Genomic DNA, 21923 nt, shown 5'->3' with positions numbered 1-21923 from the left:
TACTTTTTGTAATGTACTTTTAATGTTTATCAAGTCAACAAAAGTTTCGGTAAAGAGCATGCTGGAGCTGAAATCTGAGGCAAGTGATGTTTGTAGAAAACAAAGAAAAATCAAGGTAAATGTCACTTAATAGTGCTGTCATTCGATTAAAATTTTTAATCACGATTAATCACATAATGTTTCATAGTTAATCGCGATTAATTGCATATTTTGAAAATGCTGAAATTTCCTGTCAAAATGCATTATTTCCTTCTTGGGGGGGGACAAACAAACAATATGTAACAATATAATGATTTACTAACATTGTACAAACAAAGTCTTCCACAGCATAAAGATAGAAATGCACTAAAATAGCACCATTTCAAGTAACATCAAATGTTTCCCAAAGTATAATTGGGAGTTTGACTAATTGAAAGAACTAGTCCCCACATAGGTTGTATATGCATTGCAATGTGCATTAAATCTTTTAAACTCTCATCCTCTACAACATTAATCAGCCGGCAGACTGTGACTATCCGCTTTGCTGAGCAATCGTGAAGCCGTTCGTGATTCGCGTTAGCCCCAGCGTCAAGCTCCACTTTGAACTCCACATAAAAAGCGCTTTTAAATAAAGTCTTGTTCTGCATTTTTGTGATAGTTAAGACTTGGTGTGATTCTGTGGTAATTAAATTGCACCTTACAGAGGCTGCAAAGAACTATCACAAGTGCCATCTGGGCTTGTTTTGTACAACAAACAGATTTAAGAGGTCCTTTCTCTATAATTTTATCATTGACACGGAATCATTGTTGGTTGTTTGTGGTTGTGGTGTTTGCATCAGTGTAATGACTCTGGGCAGTCACATCACAAAGATTCCACCCTGGTTTATGCTATATTAGCGACAAATGTGTTATTCGTGATCAAGAATAACTTTGACAGCTCCACTTGTAAACAAAATACTTTTTGGGCATCATTTCCAATCAAGCTGTAATTCTGCCAAATTATGCAAAAAATGTGAAAATATTATTGAATTGTGTGTATTTAGGATACACCAAATTTTTTAGTTATGAAATTAGCCTTAGCAAGACAAAGGAGGTGGCCATTTTATCGCAGAAATGTTACAAATGTCATTTCCATCATTGTCATTTCCACCAGCAAAATTTGTGATGTAGTGGAAATTAAGCTGTGGTGGGAATTTTCATAACTTTTAGAAAAAATGACAAAATACACTGTTGGACATTGTTAGTGGACAAATTAAGCTAGTGAGAGTGTGAATTGTTTTTATAAGGAGACTTTAGTTAATGTTAAATCTGTGTATGCATCCAAAAAACATGATGTAAAGTTGAACAAAATGTCTCTTCTGTAGATATACAGTATAGGGTTATACTACTGTACTTGAGAGAAGATAATAACATTTGCATTGGGTTGTGTTCTTCTGCTTTTTCCTTCAACAGATTTGAGATTGAATTCGAGCCCCTTTTTGCGACCATGGCCCTCTATGACCTGAAAGAGAAGAAGAAGGTCAGTTTCTGATGGTTATCTTGACAGCTATAAATGACCAACTCAAATATGTGATGTATTTTTTACATTTTGACCCTGTTGTAAACAAACAACAGAAGTTCCTCCTCAAGCAATACATTAGCATTTTTACATAATTAATAAATATTCTTCTTGCCAGTCCTCCCACATTCCACAGCCTGAACTGAGCTGGACATTTTTATTATCCACAGGCACAAGCAATGTTCTGTTTCATTTCTTTGAAGTCTGTGCAGACACCTATAACAAGGAATTAATTGTAAATGAGTGGATTTGGGTCACACAATTCAGACTGAATGGTTAAGACAGGTCTCTAAAAGGCCACTGAACATAAAAAACTCTCTGCATTGCTGTGCTGGGTATTAACTCACACAAATATGCACTGCCTGTTTTCACCACAAATTAAAGAGTGCAACGGACTGACAGACGTACAGTATAGCCTTAGAAATCAGCAAGTAATAATGCAAACTGTACATGCAGTGCCATCCACATTTCCATATTAAAACGGACAGACAGCAGATATCATATTCCGTGGGAATATCCTCAAGGATTACATTAATCCTCTTTGGCTCTGACTGAAGAAGCTTAATATCCCGTTTCGCTCTGAGGCGACAGGTCAGCTGATTCATGCTAAATATGGACTTGATGCAGCACGTGGCTTTTTCTAGAGAGTGTATTTTGATGTGAGGATTTACCCATTTTGTAGGCACTAAAAACACATTATGAAAAAGCAGCACTTAACATTTTTGGCATGCTTCTGTAATGCTTGAATTAATGTATTACAATGTTAAAGATGATTTTTGTCTGAATGGAGTGACATTCAGAGTTCATTTAGCAATAAAACTGTGCTAATGTCAATTGGTGAGGTGTGTTTCCATTCTGATTAACTCGTTAAAACCTGTATCAAATATTACATTTTATTTTCATACTTTAATGAGGAATTATTTAATATAAAGAAAACTCTCATCGTTTACCCACCCTTATGCCATTCCAGATGTGTATGACTTTCTTTCTTCTGCTGAACACAAATGAAGATTTTTAGAAGAATATTTCAGCTCTGTGTGTCCTCACAATGCAAGTGAATGGTAGCCAAAACTTTGAAGCCTAAAAAAGCGCATAAAGGCCACATAAAAGTAATCCATATGACTCCAGTGGTTTAATCTATGTCTTCAGAAGCGATATGATAGGTGTGGGTGAGAAATTGGAGCTTCAAAGGTCTGGCCACCATTCACATTGTAAGGACCTACAGAGCTGAAATATTCTTCTAAAAATCTTTGTTTTGAGTTCTGCAGAAGAAAGAAAGTCATACACATCTGAGATGGCATGAGGGTGAGTAAATGATGAGAGAATTTCCATTTTTGGGTGAACTATCACTTTAAGGAATTAAACCATTAACAGGCCAGTTAAGTCATGCATTTCATGCTATATTTATATGTATTTATTTCTTTAGATTTCAGAGAACTTCCACTTTGACCTGAACTCAGATCAGTTGAAGGGCTTCCTGCGACCCCACACTCCCCATATTGACTCCTCCACTTTGGCCAGAGCAGCGATTTTCTCCATCTCCTACCCATCTCCAGACATCTATCTGGTCATTAAGGTAGTGTTTATCAAGAGCTCTGTCACTGCATTTGCTATCATATTATAAATTATTCAAATGAAAGGCAGTTGATTTTTACACTAAGTGTATTAAAGGTTGGTGAGTGAAAATAGCGGAAGATATTTGCATCGTGTAACTAGCAATAAAGAGTATGTTGTTTACACTAAATGCAAATAGTGAGAGATGCTATTCACACAAAGTGTAATTGGAAGTAATATGCTATTTGTACTAAGGGTAAATTGTCTGAGCAATAGTGGGCGAAGTTAGTGAAAAGAGACTTTTCATCAAGCTTTGCTATTTGCACTTAGTGTAAATAGACACTACTGAAATTAAATGCATGACTTTATCATCTTGACATGTTGCATGTTGTGTATTAATTTGCCAATAATTTGGTCATTTTGAGATTTTGAATGCGTTTCTGATAAACATTAAATGTTCAAATGTTTTATTGAATTTTGATTACTCTAATGAATAAATAAAAGTTACATCCTTTGACTGTGCACCTGAGCCAACTAAGCCAAGAATAGAGTTATACTGTCAGCAACCAAACATGTCAAACACATTTTTTTCTCTTTAATTTTCTCAAATTGTGTGAATTTAAAGAAATATTGTTTAAAATAAGTTAAATTCAATTTATATTATGTACGTCTCATTTGCTATTATTAAATTGTATTTCATTTCAGCATTAAAACGGCCATCAGCCACACTGCTCTCTAGATGTTTGGCATTGGCCAATAAAAATACCAGTGTTGGTCAACCACTGCCGATAGTGATGATTTCCATGATATTGATCATGGGAATTATTAGAATGATAATTAGAATGATGAGAATGATGAACAGAGTGCTGGTAATGTTGTGTATGTGTTGTAGATTGAGAAGGTTCTTCAGCAGGGGGAGATCGGGGACTGTGCTGAACCATATATGATAATGAAAGAGAGTGATTCTGCTAAGGTAACCACAGAAAAACACCTTTTTTTCTCCTTGTTTTTATATATATATATATATATATATATATATATATATATATATATATATATATATATATATATATATGCAGTCAATTCTTTCACAAATGATTATAATTCCCATTATCTACTAATGGGAAATAATTAGAGTACACTACAATATGTAGAGACCCTGTGTTTGTATGAAGCTCCGTACCTTTTGTGCATCCATCAGAACAGAGAGAAGCTGGAGAAATTGAGGAGTCAGGCGGAGGGGTTCTGTCAGCGGCTGGGCCGATACAGGATGCCATTTGCTTTTGCCACAGTCAACATCATGAGTGCCATCAACTCTGCCTCACTGGAACGAGACATGGCTGATACAGACAGTATCAATGGTAAAACCAGTGGTCAATGAATCAAGAAGCAAAAAAAAAAAAAAGTACCTTGAAAAATTACTCGGCCCCCAGTGCAGTTTTCAAATTCTTTTGTGTCAGATTCCAAATGTATTACTTTTTTCCTCAGCTGGTACACAGTATTGTATATCATGACAAATATTTTTTTTTTTCCCCAAATCTCTTAACATTAAAAAAATAAAACCTAAAACAAAAATTTCGAGAATAAAAAAAGTATTCATACCCTTTGTAATTATTAGGCTAACCTTGCTCAGGAGCAAGATATTGTCTTATAAACGCATCCAGTTTGTTGCTCTATTCTCAACAAGTGTTTGAAATTAGTGGAGCATAAATACCTTTCTCTCTATAAGATCAAACTGTATGGATGGATTGCTTAAAAAAGCTTATACTTGCCCGTAAAGACTTTGCAATACGTCACTTGGAAGATACTGCAAAGATGTGGCACGAGGTCTTGTGGTTTAATGAGACTAAAGTGAAACTTTTTTGCTTAAACACTAAATGGTATGTATAGCGCAAAGCCAACACTGCACATCAGTCACATAACACCATCCCCACAGTGAAACACTCTGGCGGTAGCATCGTGTTCTGTGGGTGCTTTTCAGCAGCAGGGACTTTGACAATTTCTGGGTTTGATGGGATATTGAATGCGGCAAATTACACAGATATTTTGGATAAGAACCTACTCCCATCTGCCAGAAAGTGTAAAATTAGGAGGACATTTGTGCAGCAGGACAATGACCCAAAGCACAAAGCCAGAACAACACTGGAGTGGCTTAAAATGAAGAAAATTGATGTCCTTGAATGGCCCAGTCCTGACCTCTGATCTGTGGAGAGTCTTCAAAATTGTTGTCCATTGCCAGCTTTAACAATTCTGTAAGGAGGAATGGGCTAGGAACTTTAGTTGAAAGTTGATAGAGACTTATCCAGAAAGACTGATGGCTGCCTTTTCAAGGCACTGTATAATTGTGTACAAGTTTGTCTGTGTATTTGTGAGTCCGATTGTTGTCCGATTTTAACACAGGCAGGGGTAGTCTGGACAAGAAAGGTCTGCCCAGGCGTAACTCTGACAGATTCAGCATGATGGAGGAGAACTACAACCTGTGTGGATTTAAACCATCTGTGACCTCATGCACATTCATCAAGCAGGTATTGCCTATGTATTAAAGGTTTCGTTTTATATCTAGGTTGTTCCGCACTCATTGTATTCCACTGGCCTTTATGGTTAAGCATCTACTTTCTAGCCACATCGTGTGAGTTTAATCAACATGAAACAGTGTTCTAAGCTCATTTTATTTTCATAATGTGACATATTTCTATCTGAAATAGGATCTTCCATGAGAAGTTTTTTTTTAGGAAAGGACTTGATTTAATACATCCATACCAGAATGGACCAGTGCAAGAGCTGGGCGTGGTCTCTATATGGGGAGGAGTTGAGTATTAGTGACTTATTATATCGGCCACAGTTCTACAGTACACTTCAATCCATTCTGATTGAAGTTACACAGAATTATGAAGAACTGAGAACTGAATTAACCTGGCAATTCAGTTTTAAAGTCAACATGAAAAGCAGTTCACAACCTATTTTACTTACCATTTTACTTCTCAGCCAAAAAGGAAAGTCATTTTAGGTGTGGAGCAAATGATTCAATTTTAATGAAAGATTACGTAGACAAACTTGTAGGTATAATGTACATTTGATAAATTGTTCAATTTTCATTTAAAAGGGTCCATTTTGACTTTAAAGCAGCTTACTGTTAACATTGTGGAAAAAATGTTGCTGAAATTATTTGAATTTTTGTTGGTCACGTTGAGTGCATTTTTCCATTCTTCAGATTTTCAAGATTAATCCATGTCTGTCTCTTTCAACTAGCTCTAGCTTGTATCACAGTGCATTCTTCAAAACATTCAGTGTCCTTTAAACTCTATCAAAAGTATGAAAATAAAAGATGTTGAAATTGTGCAGTGCTTTGATGAGTGACTTTCTCCTGTGTGTTTTGACAGGAAGGAGAGCGTCTAAGTGACGAGGACCTGTTTAAATTCCTGGCGGACATCAAGAGGTCTTCCAGTCAGCGACGTGTAAAGATCATACCTGGTGAGGAGCATTTCTATTTGTGCCTGTTTCCTCAATAAAATTAATTAAATTTTTTACGAAGTTTGTGTTTAAAGCAGCGGTGGTGTGGCTTAGTGGTTAAAAATCAGGACTGGTCCAAACCCCAGACAGGGTAACACCCCTAACTCAAAGTATTAAACTTCAGCACATAAATTGTCCCGTACTCTTTGTTCTACAGACATGAATGAAACCTGAATTCATGTGGCTTGTTCATGAGAGGTGTGTTATTGTGTTTTTAAGTGAACAGACTGAAGAATTTTGCCTGGAGGGCAAAAAATCAAATGAAAAATCCCGTAGGCTTACACTCATTCATATTTTCTAAAGGAGAATGAGAATGACTCATGGACGTTTGGCCCTACAGTGAAAAACATGTACTGTTACGGAGGGTTCACAGCTAAATGTCTATGAATTGACGACTTTGTTTTTTAGAAGCCGTGTCAAGTTAAAAAGAACTTGTACCAAAACACCTGTGATCTATTCTATTCGTTGCGCTGCATTTATCTTTTTTTTTTTTTTTTTTACTGCAAGAACACCTTTAGTCTAAATGGCCCCTTAGTTGCTTTGGGTAAGAAAGTGCACAATTAGCAAATGGAGATATACCTGTGATGTCTGGCTCATAATCATAGTATCGCATAATGGTGTACACCGCATGTGTGTGTGTGTGTGTGTGTGTGTGTGTTGTTTGACAGGTTTTTTGAAACTGGAAGTGTCTCCAGTGCCAGAGACGGTGCCTGGGTGTCTGTCTCCTGAACTGATTCCAGTGAAGCCTGTGTATGACAAAAATCCACGTGCAGTTAAAGAGGTGCTGGAGTTCCCTTCCAGTGAAGTCTATGTGCCTCACAATATATATAGGTGAGCCTCCTCTCACACACACACACACACACACACACACACACACACACACACACATCATATGTGTGCTTAAAGTCAACATAAAATGCTGTTCACAAGCCATTTTACTTACATAAACTTCCGCATAACTGTTCATACCTAAATGGAGCCAGAAGGTTGGAGGAGAGGGTTTGAAAAGTGAGGCCACGTCCACACTATTACGTTTTCGGTTGAAAAGGTGTACTAAAGAAGGTTTCCAAAAGTCTCAGTTTACAGTCAAGGAAAACTGCACTCCAGTGTTCATGAGAGGCGTAAATGTAGCAAAATCAATGAGTTTTTGACAGAAAATGTATTTGTGTTATCTGAGAGGCATTCATGATGTCAGCGGAAAAGTTGTTTCAGAGAGCACATTTTTTAAAGTTTTCAATAATGGGTTAGTTTACCCAAAAATGAAAATTCTCTCATCATTTACTCACCCTCATGCCATCTAAAATGTATATGACTGTGATGTATATTTCTTCTGCAGAACACAAACAAAGATTTTTGGAAGAATATCGCCTCTCTGTAGGTACATACAATGCAAGTGAATGGTGATCAGGCCAACTTTGAAGCTCCAAAAAGCAGATAAAGGCAGCAAAAAGTAATCCATACAACCCCAGTGGTTTAATCAATGTCTTCTGTTGCTCTCTAGTTGGTTTGGGAATTTGTGTGAGGACACACTAAAATTTTACTCCCTTATCACTATACATCTTGACAGCAGTCTCCTTGGCGATCATGATTTCAAGCTTGATTACACTTCCTATAACGCCATCTAGCCTCTGGGCATGCTTCAATCACTAGGAAGTGTGGTCTGAGTGGTCCACTGTGGAAGTGGTCTGTTCTCACCTAAAACCGATCGGATCGCTTCAGAAGACATGGATTAAACCACTGGAGTCATATGGATTACATTTATGCTGCCTTTATGTGCTTTTTGGGCCTTCAAAGTTTGGTCACCATTAACTTGCATTGTATCGACCTACAGAGCTGAAATATTCTTCTAAAAATCTTAATTTGTGTTCAGCACAACAAAGAAAGTCATACACGTATGGGATGGCATGAGGGTGAGTAAATGATGAGAGAATTTTCATTATTGGGTGAACTACCCCTTTAAGGATTACACATTTTTTTTTCTTTAGACTGATTTGCACTGATGAATCGTGCAAAGACCAGGAACTTAGTGTTTATTCCATGTTGACTTTGAATTTTCAGGTCGAGAACTTGTAACAAAACTTGGATGCATTGATAAATCATTAACCTTGAATAAATCCTAGTTCTGAGAAATAGCTTTCAACAGAATGCTTTGAATAGCAGAACTTTGACTGATATGATTAGTCACACATTGTCTATGACCAGAAATGCCTGAAAAATGACATTCCGCCAGATCCTTCCCTGTTTTTAATGTTGAACTCTGAGTGTTCTCCGCCATCTAGTGGTCAGTTAAAGCTTCTACACTTAATAATGGATTCCAAAGGGATTAATTGTGTTCCCTGCAAATAACTGCAGACCGTCTTCACCCTTGAATGGTTTGTATATTTATTATGTTCCAGGAACCTGCTGTATGTGTATCCTCTGAGGCTGAATCTTACTAACCGTTTGACTTCAGCCAGAAACATTACAGTTAAAATCCAGTTCATGAGTGGTGAGGACCCCAGCTGTGCCATGCCTGTGAGTGCAACACACACACACACTCATACACTCTGTGCATATCCTCTGTACAGATTGCTAAATAAACCTCATTTACTTTTTAAAAGTGTGTAGCCAGCAAAGATGGACTTAAGTTAAGATATTTAAGATATTTTAGTTAAGTAATTTGAAATATTTGACATTATCCTTGCTTTCCCTAAAAAGGTAATCTATGGGAAATCAAGTGGCCCTGAGTTTCTTCAAGAGATTTACACCCCAGTCACATACCACAACAGGTGATCATGGTCTCTCAAAGCATTTCTACTAATCTATATTTAAAGCAAATGTAAAGGTAGTGTGAAAGAGCAGTTACCATCTCTACCTCAGGTCTCCAGATTTCTATGACGAGGTAAAGATCCACATGCCAGCCCGTTTAACTGAGAAGCACCACCTGCTCTTCACCTTCTACCACATCAGCTGCCAGCAGAAACAGAACCAGACAGGCGGTGTGGAAGTTCCTATTGGATATTCAGTGAGTGACTCAACAGCTTCAGAGTCCACATTGCAAATCTGGGATTCACAATCTAATTTAAACCTGGAAATAACAAAGTTTTAGGATTTTGAAAAAGTTTAAACAAAGAAATGTAATGATGTAAAATGAATAAGAAATATTTAAGATTCTGTGCTATTTTTTGGTCACTAATCAAATAAGCACATTTGTTACATTGACCATGTTAACTGTGATTTCCTTGCTTCCATTGAAGCACAAAAAATGTTCTTCTCAAATTATGCTGTTATAACATGGATCATCAGATCTTTTGAAGTTCATGCTAGCTTGAGTGCATGCTATCATTAAAGCAAAATGGAACATACCAAATAAGAAATTCAGAATTTTTCAATTCATTTTTATGTATTTTAATATAAGTTAAATGAATAATAGCCCAATAATTTGAAAACATAATGCAAATATAATATACAGTATACTGATAATATAAGTTTTCATTAAGAAAAAAATGTGTTAAAGGAATATTCCGGGTTCAATACAAGTTCAGATCAATCAACAGCATTTGTGGCATTATGTTGATTATCAAAAATTTCAACTTGTCCCTCCTTTTCTTAAAAAAAAAGCAAAAATGGAGGTTACAGTGAGGCACTTACAATGAAAGTGAATGGGGCCAATTTTTGGAGGGTTTAAAGGCAGAAATGTGAAGCTTATAATTTTATAAAAGCACTTACATTAATTCTTCTTTTAAAACTCATGTATTATTTGAGCTGTAAAGTTGTTTAAATCGTGATGTTTACAGTCATTATAGGGTTTTAGGGTTTGCTGACATTACATTGTCATGGCAACGAAGTTGTAAAATTGGCTATAATTTTACACAGAAAAGGTTAGTAAGTGATTTTATCACTAAAATCATGTTAACATGCATATTGTTTATGTCTTGTGGCTTTACTTTTGAAACCATAAGTACTTTGACGTTTACAGATTTGCCCCATTCACTTCCATTGTAAGTGCCTCACTGTAACCCAGATTTTTGTTTTTTTGTTTAAAAAAAAGGAGGGGCAGGTCAAAGTCATTTTTTGTGGTAATCAATATTATGCCACAAATGTGTCAATTGAGCTTAACTTTTATTGAACCCAGAATATTTCTTTTCTAAATTAGAAAATGCAAAATAGAAGCATTATCTAATGTCATTGTATATACTGAGACTCAGCTACAAGAGAGGGTTTCAATGGCATCTGCACAAACTACCTTGAACAAGCAGAGACATTCAGCTGTAAATGCCATGAGTATATTTCCTGCTGTCCTCTCTGCAGTGGTTACCCATACTGAACAATGACAGGCTGCAGACTGGACAGCAGTGTCTGCCAATCGTTCTGGACAAACTTCCTGTCAACTATTCCCTGCATTTCCCAGAGGTACAGTCAACCATTTCACATCTGTCTTTTTTTGGATATCTGTTTTTAAAGAGATCATTTCATTTTGTCACTTGGATAGATGTCTCGTTTGGGCACAGGTTCTATGACTCTTCTGTGCTGTGTGTGTTAATTTGTTTTAATAGAGTTTGCGTAGTTGGTCATTTTGAATTTTTTTATGTGCTTTTAGAAATTGCCATCTCAGGTACCTCCAGTTAAGTGGATGGAAAATCATAAGGGACAGTTCAACCTTGAACTGCAAGCTGTGTCCTCTGTGCAAACACAGGTAATACACACTCAACTTACCATGTAGGACTCTTTTAGTATTAGATAATTGCTGGATTTCGGAACATTAATTTAATTATTCATTTAATTTAGTTAGCTGTGTGTGTGAAGTTAAAATATGTTCTCTTAAACTAGCTTAATGTGCAGAGACAACTATAGGTCATTCACATGTTGATTTCACCAAAAAGTGAAAATACTGTGGTGCTTTCAACATTGTTCTGTTTGTTTGAGTATCCCGACCAGCCTGACTGCAATATTGGCTCAACCAGTGGTGTGAGTTTGGAGCAGGACAGGAGGAGTTTTTGGAAAACCTGTTTAAAAAAAATAATTATTTTTGTGATTCTGATTGGTGCCACTAGTGGTGCAAAAAAATAAAAATAAAAATACATACAGCAGCAGTAGTTCACCCAAAAATTCAATTCTCTCATCATTTACTCACCCTCATGCCATCCCAGATGTGTATGACTTTCTTTCTTCTGCAGAACACAAACAAACATTTTTAGAAGAATATTTCAGCTCTGTTGGTCCTTACATTGCAAGTGAATGGTGACCTGACCTTTGTAGCTCCAATTTCTCACATAAAGGCCACATAAAAGTTATCCATAAGACTCTAGTGGTTAAATCTGGGTCTTCAGAAGTTATATGATAGGGTGTGGGTGAGAAACAGATCAATATTTCAGTCCTTTTTTACTATCACTTTCACATTCTTTCTAATTTTGAAAGTGAAAGTGGATATTTATGGTAAAATTATAATTAAATATTGATATGGGTCTCACCCACACCTATTATATCACTTCTGAAGATATGGATTTAACCACTGGATTAATATGGATTACTTTTATGTTTCCTTTATGTGATTTTTGGAGCTTCGGATTTCTGGCCACCTTTCACTTGCATTGTAAGGACCAACTGAGCTGATGTATTCTTCTAAAAATCTTTGTTTGTGTTCAGCAGAAGAAAGTCATACATATCTGGGATGACATGAGGGTGATTAAATGATGAGAGAATTTTGAAAACTACACCTAACAGGCATTAGTTCAATTATATGCCTGTTAAACTGGCCTCTCTGTTCACCATCTCTTTTTCCTCAATCACAGGACAGTCATCTGGAACGTTTCTTTACTCTGTGTCATGCCTTGGAAGGAAAGACCACGTTCCCCATCCGAGTAGGTGATGAGAAGATCCCGGAGAGCATGTTTGAGCACGAGCTGAAGCTGAGCATCATCTCACTGTCCTCCTCCGGCCTGGAACCGCTGGTGCTGTTTCTCCATCAGGTCCTGGACAAGCTGTTCCGACTCATCATGCAACCCATGGTCATCGCAGGACAGACTGGTGTGTTTCAAGAAGAAAGTGAAGCAACGGGTGTTAACTTCACCCCATAGTACTAGAGATAGCTGAATTGACTTAACTTTTGCTTTTGGGCACCTACTCACTAGATGAAGCTTTCTGAAAAGACCAGTTTATTTTTCCATGCTGGTCCATGATAGTTGATGCTGGTTGTGACCAACAAAACTCTGTTTAAAGCACAACTAGACACACCTGTCTGAAATTCTTATAAGTTGACAAATGCCTATGTCAGAAGGCATTTTCTCAACTTTTTGTTGTATGATAGAGCGCCACTTTTTCAATTTTGCACTCTTGCATTTTTCCACATTGTCCTTGTATTCTCTAATGCAGTGTGTAGTGTAAGTGCCTGGACACTCTCTGGGTAGAATGTTTTTTTTTTTTTTGTGTGAACTCCCTATTTTTAGCACACAAGTGCCAAGATCTTCTTGAACAATGACTTACTGTACTGTGTTACCCTAACAATTTTACTGGAATGATTATAAGCTGGTTTTACAGGTTGGCATTTGTTATCTTGTTTTGTGCAGCAAATCTGGCCCAGATCGCATTTGAGTCAGTGGTGTCAATCGTCAACAGCCTTCACAACAGTCAGGAGCTGGCGAAGGATAATCAGGGCAGGAACTGTCTCTTAGCAACATACCTGTACTTTGTGTTCCGTTTGCCAGACACCCAACATGAGATCCACACCACAGGTAGTGCTGTGACCAGTGTTATATCATATATACCATTAATGAAAAATACTGTGAAATGAAAACTAAATTAAAAAAATGTCAGTAACTGAAATAAAAATAAAAACATAATTGGAAAATATGAAACTAAACTTTAATATATTTTCTTGATTCCAAAAACTAAAATACATACTAACATACTCTTTAATTTAATAATTTTCTATCTAATCTTCCCTTAGGTCCTCTGATAATGTTAGTAAGTTTTTGTTCTGTTTTTATGCAGCAAAACAGTCATATTTTAGTAATATATGATCATTTTCCACCTTGTCTCTTGCCCTCGGTCTGAAATGATCGGTTTTGGCCTAAGCGCCTCCTTAAATCTACAATAAAAAAAGCCCACTGTTATGATTGGCAAACATCGTGCAGCTGCTGGAATACAGCCATATTTGAAACTCAATCGGAAGAGAATAAACAAGCTCCACAACATATTGCATAGCCCTAACTGAAACTAGAAATCACAGACAAAACTGAACTAAAATGAATAGTCACATAGTGTGAAAACTAACAATAACTAAATTGAAAGGACAAATTGAAAATAAAATAAAAAATAAAAGCTAAATAAAAGATAAAAAACTATAATAACCCTGGCTGTTGCTTTTTTTGTTGTGAGAATCAGACTCAGATTCTTTAGGTGCTAAGGGACTTATTGTGTGGTTGTTTGTCACTAAGCTGTGGCTTATGTTCACCAGGCTCGGGAGGTATGATGGCTCACCCAGAGAGCCGATATAGTACTCTGACTCGTTCCACAGCCACTACGGTAGGCTTCATGCTGCTTCAGTCAAGGATTCGATCTAGCAGCAACCCTGATATACCAGCTCCTCAGAGCCCAGAGGACACTGAGGTCAATAACATTCTTGTAAAGGTAAACAACTGCAACTATACACATGCTATTCACCTTTCCAAAATTGCAGCTCACTTTTTTTTTAAACACAGTATACAGTACTAATTTTATACTGTATACATGCAAAAACACACTAGCATGCTTGGCATTCTTTCTTATTGCTCTGACACTTTGATTACCACCAGGGTATAAATCATCCAGGCAGTCGAATATCCACAGCTCCAAACATCCCCAACACTTCTCAGAACTACACTGGAAGCTCACGACCTGCAAACAAAAAGGTGACTGTTTGACTAGCCTCTCTATTACATTAGATATCTGTCATTTTAGCAGAGGTTGTATTTCTGAATAAGCTGATCTATCTTTGTCTGGTTCTATTTAGTTGTTCCATGAAGAACTGGCTCTTCAGATGGTGGTCAGCACTGGGGTGTGCCGAGAGAGCGTCTACAAATACGCCTGGTTCTTCTTTGAACTTCTTGTAAGAGGGCTCTTGCTGGGGGCATAAACTAATTTTTGACATTGTTCATGAGCAAATCAACATATTGTCTTGTTTTGAAATATCAAATATATGATGTTCTGTATATGTAACTATATATATGTCTGTTGTTAGTACTCATTCTGTGGATATATGTGTACACACTCCAGGTGAAAAGCATGTGCCAACACGTGTCTCAGCTGGACAAGAAGGCAATACCTCGTAGGAATCGATTCTCGGACCGCTTCAAAGATGACATTACCACTATTGTCAATGTAGTCACTGCTGAAATTGGGAACATTTTAGTAAAACAGCAGAAGGTGATTGAATCCAACTTAACAGTACAAAATCTAATCTTAGATCTGCTTAGTAATACATTAAACTTATAGGCCTTATGGAGAGATGTTATTTAACAGTGATAATGAGAAAACATGTTGTGTGTGTTTGTCTTTAGGAACTGGAGCAGGCAGAGAAGGTTAACGTCAGCTTGGCGTTCTTCCTGTATGACCTGATGTCTCTGATGGACCGCGGCTTTGTGTTTCAGCTGGTGAAGAATTACTGCAACCAGGCAAGGATGCTCATCTCATTTACTAATGTTTATCTTAACTGCATGAAATCATTCAGAACTACTCGGTTCAGTGCACTTCAAAAGCGCGTCTGGCATGAACGTTGTTTTTCGCTCTCTCTCTCTCTCTCTCTCTCTCTCTCTCTCTCTATCAGTAAAAGTCCAATTAAAGAGTTGGCCAAGGCAAATACAGTTTAGTTAAAAAAGAAAATAATCTAGATCAAATAATATATGATTATATTTTAATAACTAGATTATTACATTTTCTGAAGAAAATCTGATTGGTACCCACCCCTGGCAATTTTTCAATTTCTCGTCACTCTTTCTCTCAGATGGCAGCGAAGAGTGTGAACATGCCGACTTTGATCAGTATGAGGCTGGAGTTTTTGAGGGTCTTATGCAGTCATGAGCACTACCTCAACCTCAGCCTGTTCTTCAGTAGCCCCGCCTCTGCCCCTGCCTCCCCCTCCCCTTCTGTCTCCTCACAGGTCAGCAAATAAACATCATTCTGATGTGTTGTGTCTATTACAGCCAATATGATTCTCAGACAGCTCAGTGTTTGGAAACAATGCGTGTCCTGATAAAACATTCTGTCTCTCTCTCCAGACCTCCAGCTCATGCAGTTTTCAGGACCATAAGATTGCAGCAATGTTTGATCTGTCGCAGGACTTTAAGCAGCGGCATTACTTGACCGGACTGCTGCTGACTGAGCTCAGCACTGCACTGGACATGGAATCAGAGGGGTCAGTCACAATGGCATTGTTCACCCAAAAATTATTAACTCACCCTCATTGTCTCATTGTTCCTAACCCGTTTAACTTCCTTTCTTCTGTGGAACACAAAATATATATATATTTTCCATGTGACTAATCCATGTTTTCGGAAGCTGTACAATATCGATTGTATCAGGAACAGACTGAAGTTGTTATTCACTGAAAATCTTGGCACGTTCATGAGAAAAGTAGCAATGTCCGATTCATGAATAAATTGCTCTTTTAAATTAGTTTTTTTTATTTTTATGAATCGATCAATCCTGTTCACATAACTGGTCTGAATGATTTGTTCATGAGTTGGACTTATCCGGTTCATGAGTTTGACTCATAGACTCGGTGATACAGTCGCAGCAGTTAACAGCTCACTGGAGGGGAAGATTATTAGTGAATAATGACTTAACAAAAGGAAACTAAAAAAATATTTTTTTAAACCTGATTTTTGTTCACGTTTTCATTTAAACTGCTCAATGAAGACTTTAAGATATGACAGGCATTACAGCATCATTTTCTGTAAAGCTGCTTTGAAATGATGACGTGTGTTGTGAAAAAGTGCTATACAAATAAAAATTACATGCTATTGTAAGAAAGTCATGTGGGTTTGGAATGACATGAGGGTGAGTAAACTATTACAAAATTTTTGTAATTTTTTTGTGGATTTTTCCCCTTTTTCCCCCAATTTGGAATGCCCAATTCCCAGTGCGCTTTTAAGTCCTCCTGGTAGCGTAGTGATTCGCCTCAATCCGGGTGGCGGAGGATGAATCCCAGTTGCCTCCGCGTCTGAGACCATCAACCCGCGCATCTTATCACGTAGCTTGTTGAGCGCGTTGCCACGGAGACATAGCGCCTGTGGAAGCTTCACGCCATCCACCGCAGCATCCACGCTCAACTCACCACGCGCCCCACCGAGAACGAACCACATTATAGCAACCACGAGGAGGTTACCCCATGTGACTCTACCCACCCTAGCAACTGGGCCACTTTGGTTTCTTAGGAGACCTGGCTGGAGTCACTCAGCACACCCTGGGATTAGAACTAGCGAACTAGCGAACTCCAGTAGTGGTAGCCAGCGTCTTTTACCACTGAGCTATCCAGGCCCCTGGTTGTTCCTTTTAATTAGACAGAAGAGCATGAAATAGAGTTTGCAAGGGTGCATGACTAATTTTTATATTTTAATTCTAGCTCTCTCTCTCTCTCTGTGTGTGTTTGCAGTGGGAGAGTACAGCAAAAGGCCATTAATGCAACATACAGTTTGTTGTGTGCTCATGATCTGGACCAGCGCTGCTCAAGGCCAGAGGTCAAGGCTAAGATTGCTGCTCTCTACCTCCCCCTAGCAGGCATCATCATTGACTCCATCAACTACCTTGACTTTACAGGTACTGTCTTTCACAGTGAGATATTGGATGAGTTCTCTCCCCGGAGTCTGTTTTTGATAGTGTAGTTGTTAATCTCAATTAGACTTAATAGTCGCTTTTAGCCAGTGGGCCAAAGTGCTTGATTATAGCTCTCTGGTGGTGCATGATGGTTGTTTGAAATGGATTAGTTTCTTCACACCTGTGAGACTCATGGTGTGCATGTGTGTGTTTTTGTTGTCTTCATAGTATCTGACTCGCGTGGTGGCAAAGGCAAGTCTGGTGGGCCTGAGGATGACCCTGAAAGCATCACCCCCATCAATCAGTCTGTTGCAATGGCAATCGCTGGAAATCCTTTTAACACCTTGGCAAGAAATGCAATGGTGTCTATGGCCTCTGTAATATGATTGTTTTTTTTTAAAATAGAATAAATTATAATATAATTCATGCTTGTATAGATATGTGACCTGCTCCATTATTTAGAATCACTTTGACTAGAAACATATTTTGAGTAAAAGTTAAAAGCAATCTAATTGTCTGTCTAATTGCACATTATCTCATTTATTACACAGCTACTTATCAAATAAATAAATGGACATGATATATTGAGTTGAAAAAACTAGCACAGCAGTGTAGAAAATCAATTGACCTGGGACAATGGTCAATTATACAGTTTAGTGGCCGTTATACAAAACTATTTGACTGCAGAATGATGTGATTGACCGATCAGAATCAAGTACTCTAAAGAGCCGTGTAATAAGTGTGGATATTTGTGTTTATCCAAGATATCACAGAAAAAGGATGTCTCATCTGAATGTTTTATGACAAACTCTCTGTGTCCAGACGGGGAAAACAAGTAACATGTTGACAGCAGAGACCAGTCGCAATCTGCTCATGTGTTTCCTGTGGATTATCAAGAATGCAGACCAGCATCTTATCCAGCGCTGGACCGTGGACATGCCCTCCTCTCAGCTGAGCCGCCTGCTGGAACTCCTCACCATCTGCATTGCCTGCTTTGAGTACAGGGTAAAAACACATATTGCAGCATCAATCACAGTCTCTGATCATTCGCTAATCTTAAACGACAGCCAACGGTTTAACCTTGTGAGCACACAAACAAGTTTGATTTGTACAGGAACTAGTATTCTGAATGGTATTTCTGACGTCATTTGAAGACTATCACATGGTGTATTTTTGTGTGTGTGTATGTAGGGGAAGCAGAGTTCTGATAAGGTGAGCACACAGGCCCTGCAGAAGTCTCAGCAGGCTAAGGCACGTCTGGAGGAAGCTCTGCTGGGAGGGATCGGAGCCAGGGGGCAGATGATGAAGAGGGTGGGAGGTGAGCTGTAACTTACTGTATCTCTTACTTTCTACCTTCACTGTAGAGGGCACAATTACTTCTGTCCTATTTCTAGTTTAATTATGACTATATATCTGCAAGTGAGAGGAAAGTGAACAAGTCCAGCTTTTTTTTTTTTGACCCTTGAAAAATTATATTTAAAAACAAGTTTCATGTGTATAAAAAAAGTTTAATGAATGAATAGTGTATTATTTTCCACAATCCACTCAAATTATTTTTCATTTGCTATCTATTTTTACACTTTTACAGTCCCCAGACTTCCTTTGTTTAGATGTTTTCTAAATATGTCCTGCTGTCTTGTGTTGGCTGTGTCTTGTTCAAGGTACCGACCGGACAATGGGTCAGAGAGAGAACCTACGCTGGAGGAAAGATCTGACACAGTGGCGCCAGACAAACGACAGGCAGGACAAGTGAGCGTAAAATAGAACCATCATTACACGGTTCAAAGCCATTTAACCTGCAATGCACCTGATTCTCCATGGCCTAGATCAGCTGCTAAAGTATTTAAACTTTTGTTGTTTCCTCAGATCAAAAGCAGAGCTGGATCAAGAGGCCATAATCAGTGGGAATCTGGCCACTGAGACCAATCTCATAGTCCTTGACCTGCTGGAGATGATAGTACAGGTAAAAGAGGGACACTTAACCCTCTTATTGTCTTAGGGTCATTTCTGACCCCTAAAGAATACGTTATAAATACAGCATAGTTTTTGGTACTGGAACCAAACATTGTGATTTTGTCAAGACCATCAAAACAAACAAAATTAAAAAGAAAATTAATTCTTCCTTCCATTGTATTAAGGGGTCAATGTTGACCTGTATGGAAAGAACCAGTTGTGAGCTTTCATCTTTGGAATTTCAGGATTTTACAGCTTTAAATAGTTTTTTTTGTACATCTATGAATCAAATTTGACTTTAAAATATTTCAGATTACACATGTACATACCCACACACACAAAACACACACACAGAGAGTATTTTTGACAGTTTTGAACAGGTAATATGTTAGTAAATAAGTTTAATAGCATAATTTAGATGGTTGGGTACATAGGGACTAAAGGCCCCCACTGGTAAAAGAATAAATTGAATAAATGTATTTTCTAAAACATTAGTTGGCAGTAAGAACTTTTATTGCACCTTCCTAAACCCCTGGTTACAATGCAACAAATTGTTTGACATTAGCCGGAGGGAATGGATTTGTTGCAATGGATGTGCAAAGTGGGCCCGTTTTGACTGCTGGAAAAGGCAATAGAGATTCATTTGTGAAATAAGCATTTACTAAAATTGTAACTCTAATATGTACACTGTTGATTTTCTACAAGCAGAATAAATCAGACATCGTGGTAATATTGCTGAGATATTATAAAATGCCAAAAGTGATTTAAATAAACATGAATTAATTTATCCTTGGCCAATATTTGCCAAGTTTTAAATTTAAATATTTAAAAAAAACAAAATTTTACTCCATTAATATTCAAAATGTATAATTTTTTTCCGTTTACACTTGGGACCAAAATAAAACAGATTTTCATAAAGGGGGGACTTTAGTGCCGATGTACACATTAAATCTGTTTTTGTGGTAATCAACATTATGCCACAAATACTGTTGATTTATTGATCCCAGTATTGTTCCTTCAGCACACACACACACACACACAAAGCCTATTCCCTGAATCTGTAATAATGGTTTGCTTGTGGTAATATAGTGTGTATGTATGTTTTTCAGGCAGTTCCTATGGCAGACTGTAAGGATAATGTGGTTGGTGGAGTGCTTAAAGTTCTGCTGCACTCTCTCACCTGTAATCAAAGCACCACCTACCTGTCTCACTGTTTCAGCACACTACGAGCTCTCATAGTGAAGGTACCGACCATGTGTTTTTTGTGCATGTTTATTTGAGCTGTAGACAATACACACAGGCTCATTTGGATGCGTTTAATGATATTTAGGATTGATTTATTGGAATATATGATATTGTTTCTTGTCATTTCAGTGGTACTGATTCTAAAGCGTATAAAAGTAACTGTGATAACAATGTTTGATAATGAATTGCAAAACCTCCAATATGATGATATTTTTCAGTTCGGGGACCTGTTGTTTGAGGAGGAGGCTGAGCAGTGTGCAGATCTGTGTCAGAAAGTTCTTCATTATTGCAGCAGCTGTGTGGACGGCAACAGGAGTCAGGCTTGTGCTACGCTATACCTGATCATGAGATACAGCTACAGCTCTGCAAGTGTAAGACACACACCAACACCATTATACCTGATAATGAGATTCCTATATTGCCTTAGAGGAATAGCTAACCCAAAATGAAAATTTTGTCTCACTCTCATGTTTCAAACCTGACAAATGACATTCTTTCTACTGCGGAGCACAAAATTTGATATTTTAAAGAATATTCTCTCAGCTCTTTTCAATACATTGACTGTTAAGCTCAAAAAATTAAACCAAAAAGCAACATAAAAGTAGCAGAGTCGTGTTCTATATTCCAGGTGTTCTGAAACCATACAATAAGCTATACTGGGTCATTGAGTCATTGGCCCCATTTACCCCTTGCATTAAAATGCATTTTTGATTATCGCATTGCTTTTGACTGCAAGGTCAAAAAATGCATTCCAGATAAAGAATATCCAGATACTATCTAGATATGAAACGCATGTTAATGCCAGGTGTAAGGGGGACAGTGAGATGAACTCGAGAACCGAATCAGTCAGATTTGTGAACGATCCGTTCAGCTCACTGTAAAAAAAAAAAAAAAAACTTTGATCCACAGAAGAAAGTCATAAGGGTTTGGAACAACATGAGGGTGAGTAAATGATGACAAAAATTTTTATTTAATTTTATTTATATTAAGAAAAAACACAAGAAAAATAATAATGACCAACAAACAATTTAAATCAATGCCACTTTTATTTATTTTCCCCCTTTTCTGTCAAAATGACATGGATGCAGCACTGACTAATCCCCTTTGTAAATGTTATTCGTCTGTTTGTCTGTCTGTCCGCTGATAACACGAGTTTGTCACACTGCGCTCTGCCCGTCTCTGTGTGAAGCAGGCTGATGGCTGGAGTATTTCCTCTGTTTACTCAATTTCTCACCCCCCTCAGCCCTCCCCTACCAGATGGCCATGTTTGCCATTTCATTTATCTTTAATGGGAAAAGGATGGATTTCTATCCCTGTCTGTCTGTTTGCTTGTTTAGTTTGTAAAAGTCTCCAA

General features: G+C 37.7%; 1 protein-coding gene across 4 annotated transcripts in view; it reads left to right on the top strand.

The window, feature by feature from the left end:
* Positions 1 to 21923, top strand: part of LOC127414526 (dedicator of cytokinesis protein 8-like) — a 71759-nt gene that overhangs the window by 32627 nt on the left and 17209 nt on the right. For 3 of the 4 annotated variants that reach the window (XM_051652599.1, XM_051652601.1, XM_051652602.1), the window contains 29 exons: positions 1432 to 1498; positions 2964 to 3113; positions 3984 to 4064; positions 4293 to 4452; positions 5492 to 5616; positions 6472 to 6562; positions 7270 to 7432; positions 8998 to 9115; positions 9299 to 9369; positions 9461 to 9605; positions 10892 to 10993; positions 11181 to 11276; positions 12373 to 12607; positions 13147 to 13311; positions 14037 to 14209; positions 14374 to 14469; positions 14571 to 14666; positions 14834 to 14983; positions 15118 to 15231; positions 15561 to 15716; positions 15835 to 15971; positions 17211 to 17374; positions 17600 to 17748; positions 18194 to 18376; positions 18563 to 18689; positions 19033 to 19120; positions 19238 to 19334; positions 20434 to 20568; positions 20788 to 20940. In XM_051652599.1, coding sequence (XP_051508559.1) covers positions 1432 to 1498; positions 2964 to 3113; positions 3984 to 4064; positions 4293 to 4452; positions 5492 to 5616; positions 6472 to 6562; positions 7270 to 7432; positions 8998 to 9115; positions 9299 to 9369; positions 9461 to 9605; positions 10892 to 10993; positions 11181 to 11276; positions 12373 to 12607; positions 13147 to 13311; positions 14037 to 14209; positions 14374 to 14469; positions 14571 to 14666; positions 14834 to 14983; positions 15118 to 15231; positions 15561 to 15716; positions 15835 to 15971; positions 17211 to 17374; positions 17600 to 17748; positions 18194 to 18376; positions 18563 to 18689; positions 19033 to 19120; positions 19238 to 19334; positions 20434 to 20568; positions 20788 to 20940 — 3787 coding nt within the window. The remainder of the gene's footprint in view (positions 1 to 1431; positions 1499 to 2963; positions 3114 to 3983; positions 4065 to 4292; positions 4453 to 5491; positions 5617 to 6471; positions 6563 to 7269; positions 7433 to 8997; positions 9116 to 9298; positions 9370 to 9460; positions 9606 to 10891; positions 10994 to 11180; positions 11277 to 12372; positions 12608 to 13146; positions 13312 to 14036; positions 14210 to 14373; positions 14470 to 14570; positions 14667 to 14833; positions 14984 to 15117; positions 15232 to 15560; positions 15717 to 15834; positions 15972 to 17210; positions 17375 to 17599; positions 17749 to 18193; positions 18377 to 18562; positions 18690 to 19032; positions 19121 to 19237; positions 19335 to 20433; positions 20569 to 20787; positions 20941 to 21923) is intronic. The other variant, XM_051652600.1, reaches the window with a different exon arrangement.

Source organism: Myxocyprinus asiaticus, chromosome 24 (genome assembly GCF_019703515.2).
Source record: "Myxocyprinus asiaticus isolate MX2 ecotype Aquarium Trade chromosome 24, UBuf_Myxa_2, whole genome shotgun sequence".
Taxonomy (NCBI): domain Eukaryota; kingdom Metazoa; phylum Chordata; class Actinopteri; order Cypriniformes; family Catostomidae; genus Myxocyprinus; species Myxocyprinus asiaticus.
Note: the sequence above shows the minus strand (reverse complement) of the source record. Positions and strands in the feature narration are given on the sequence as shown.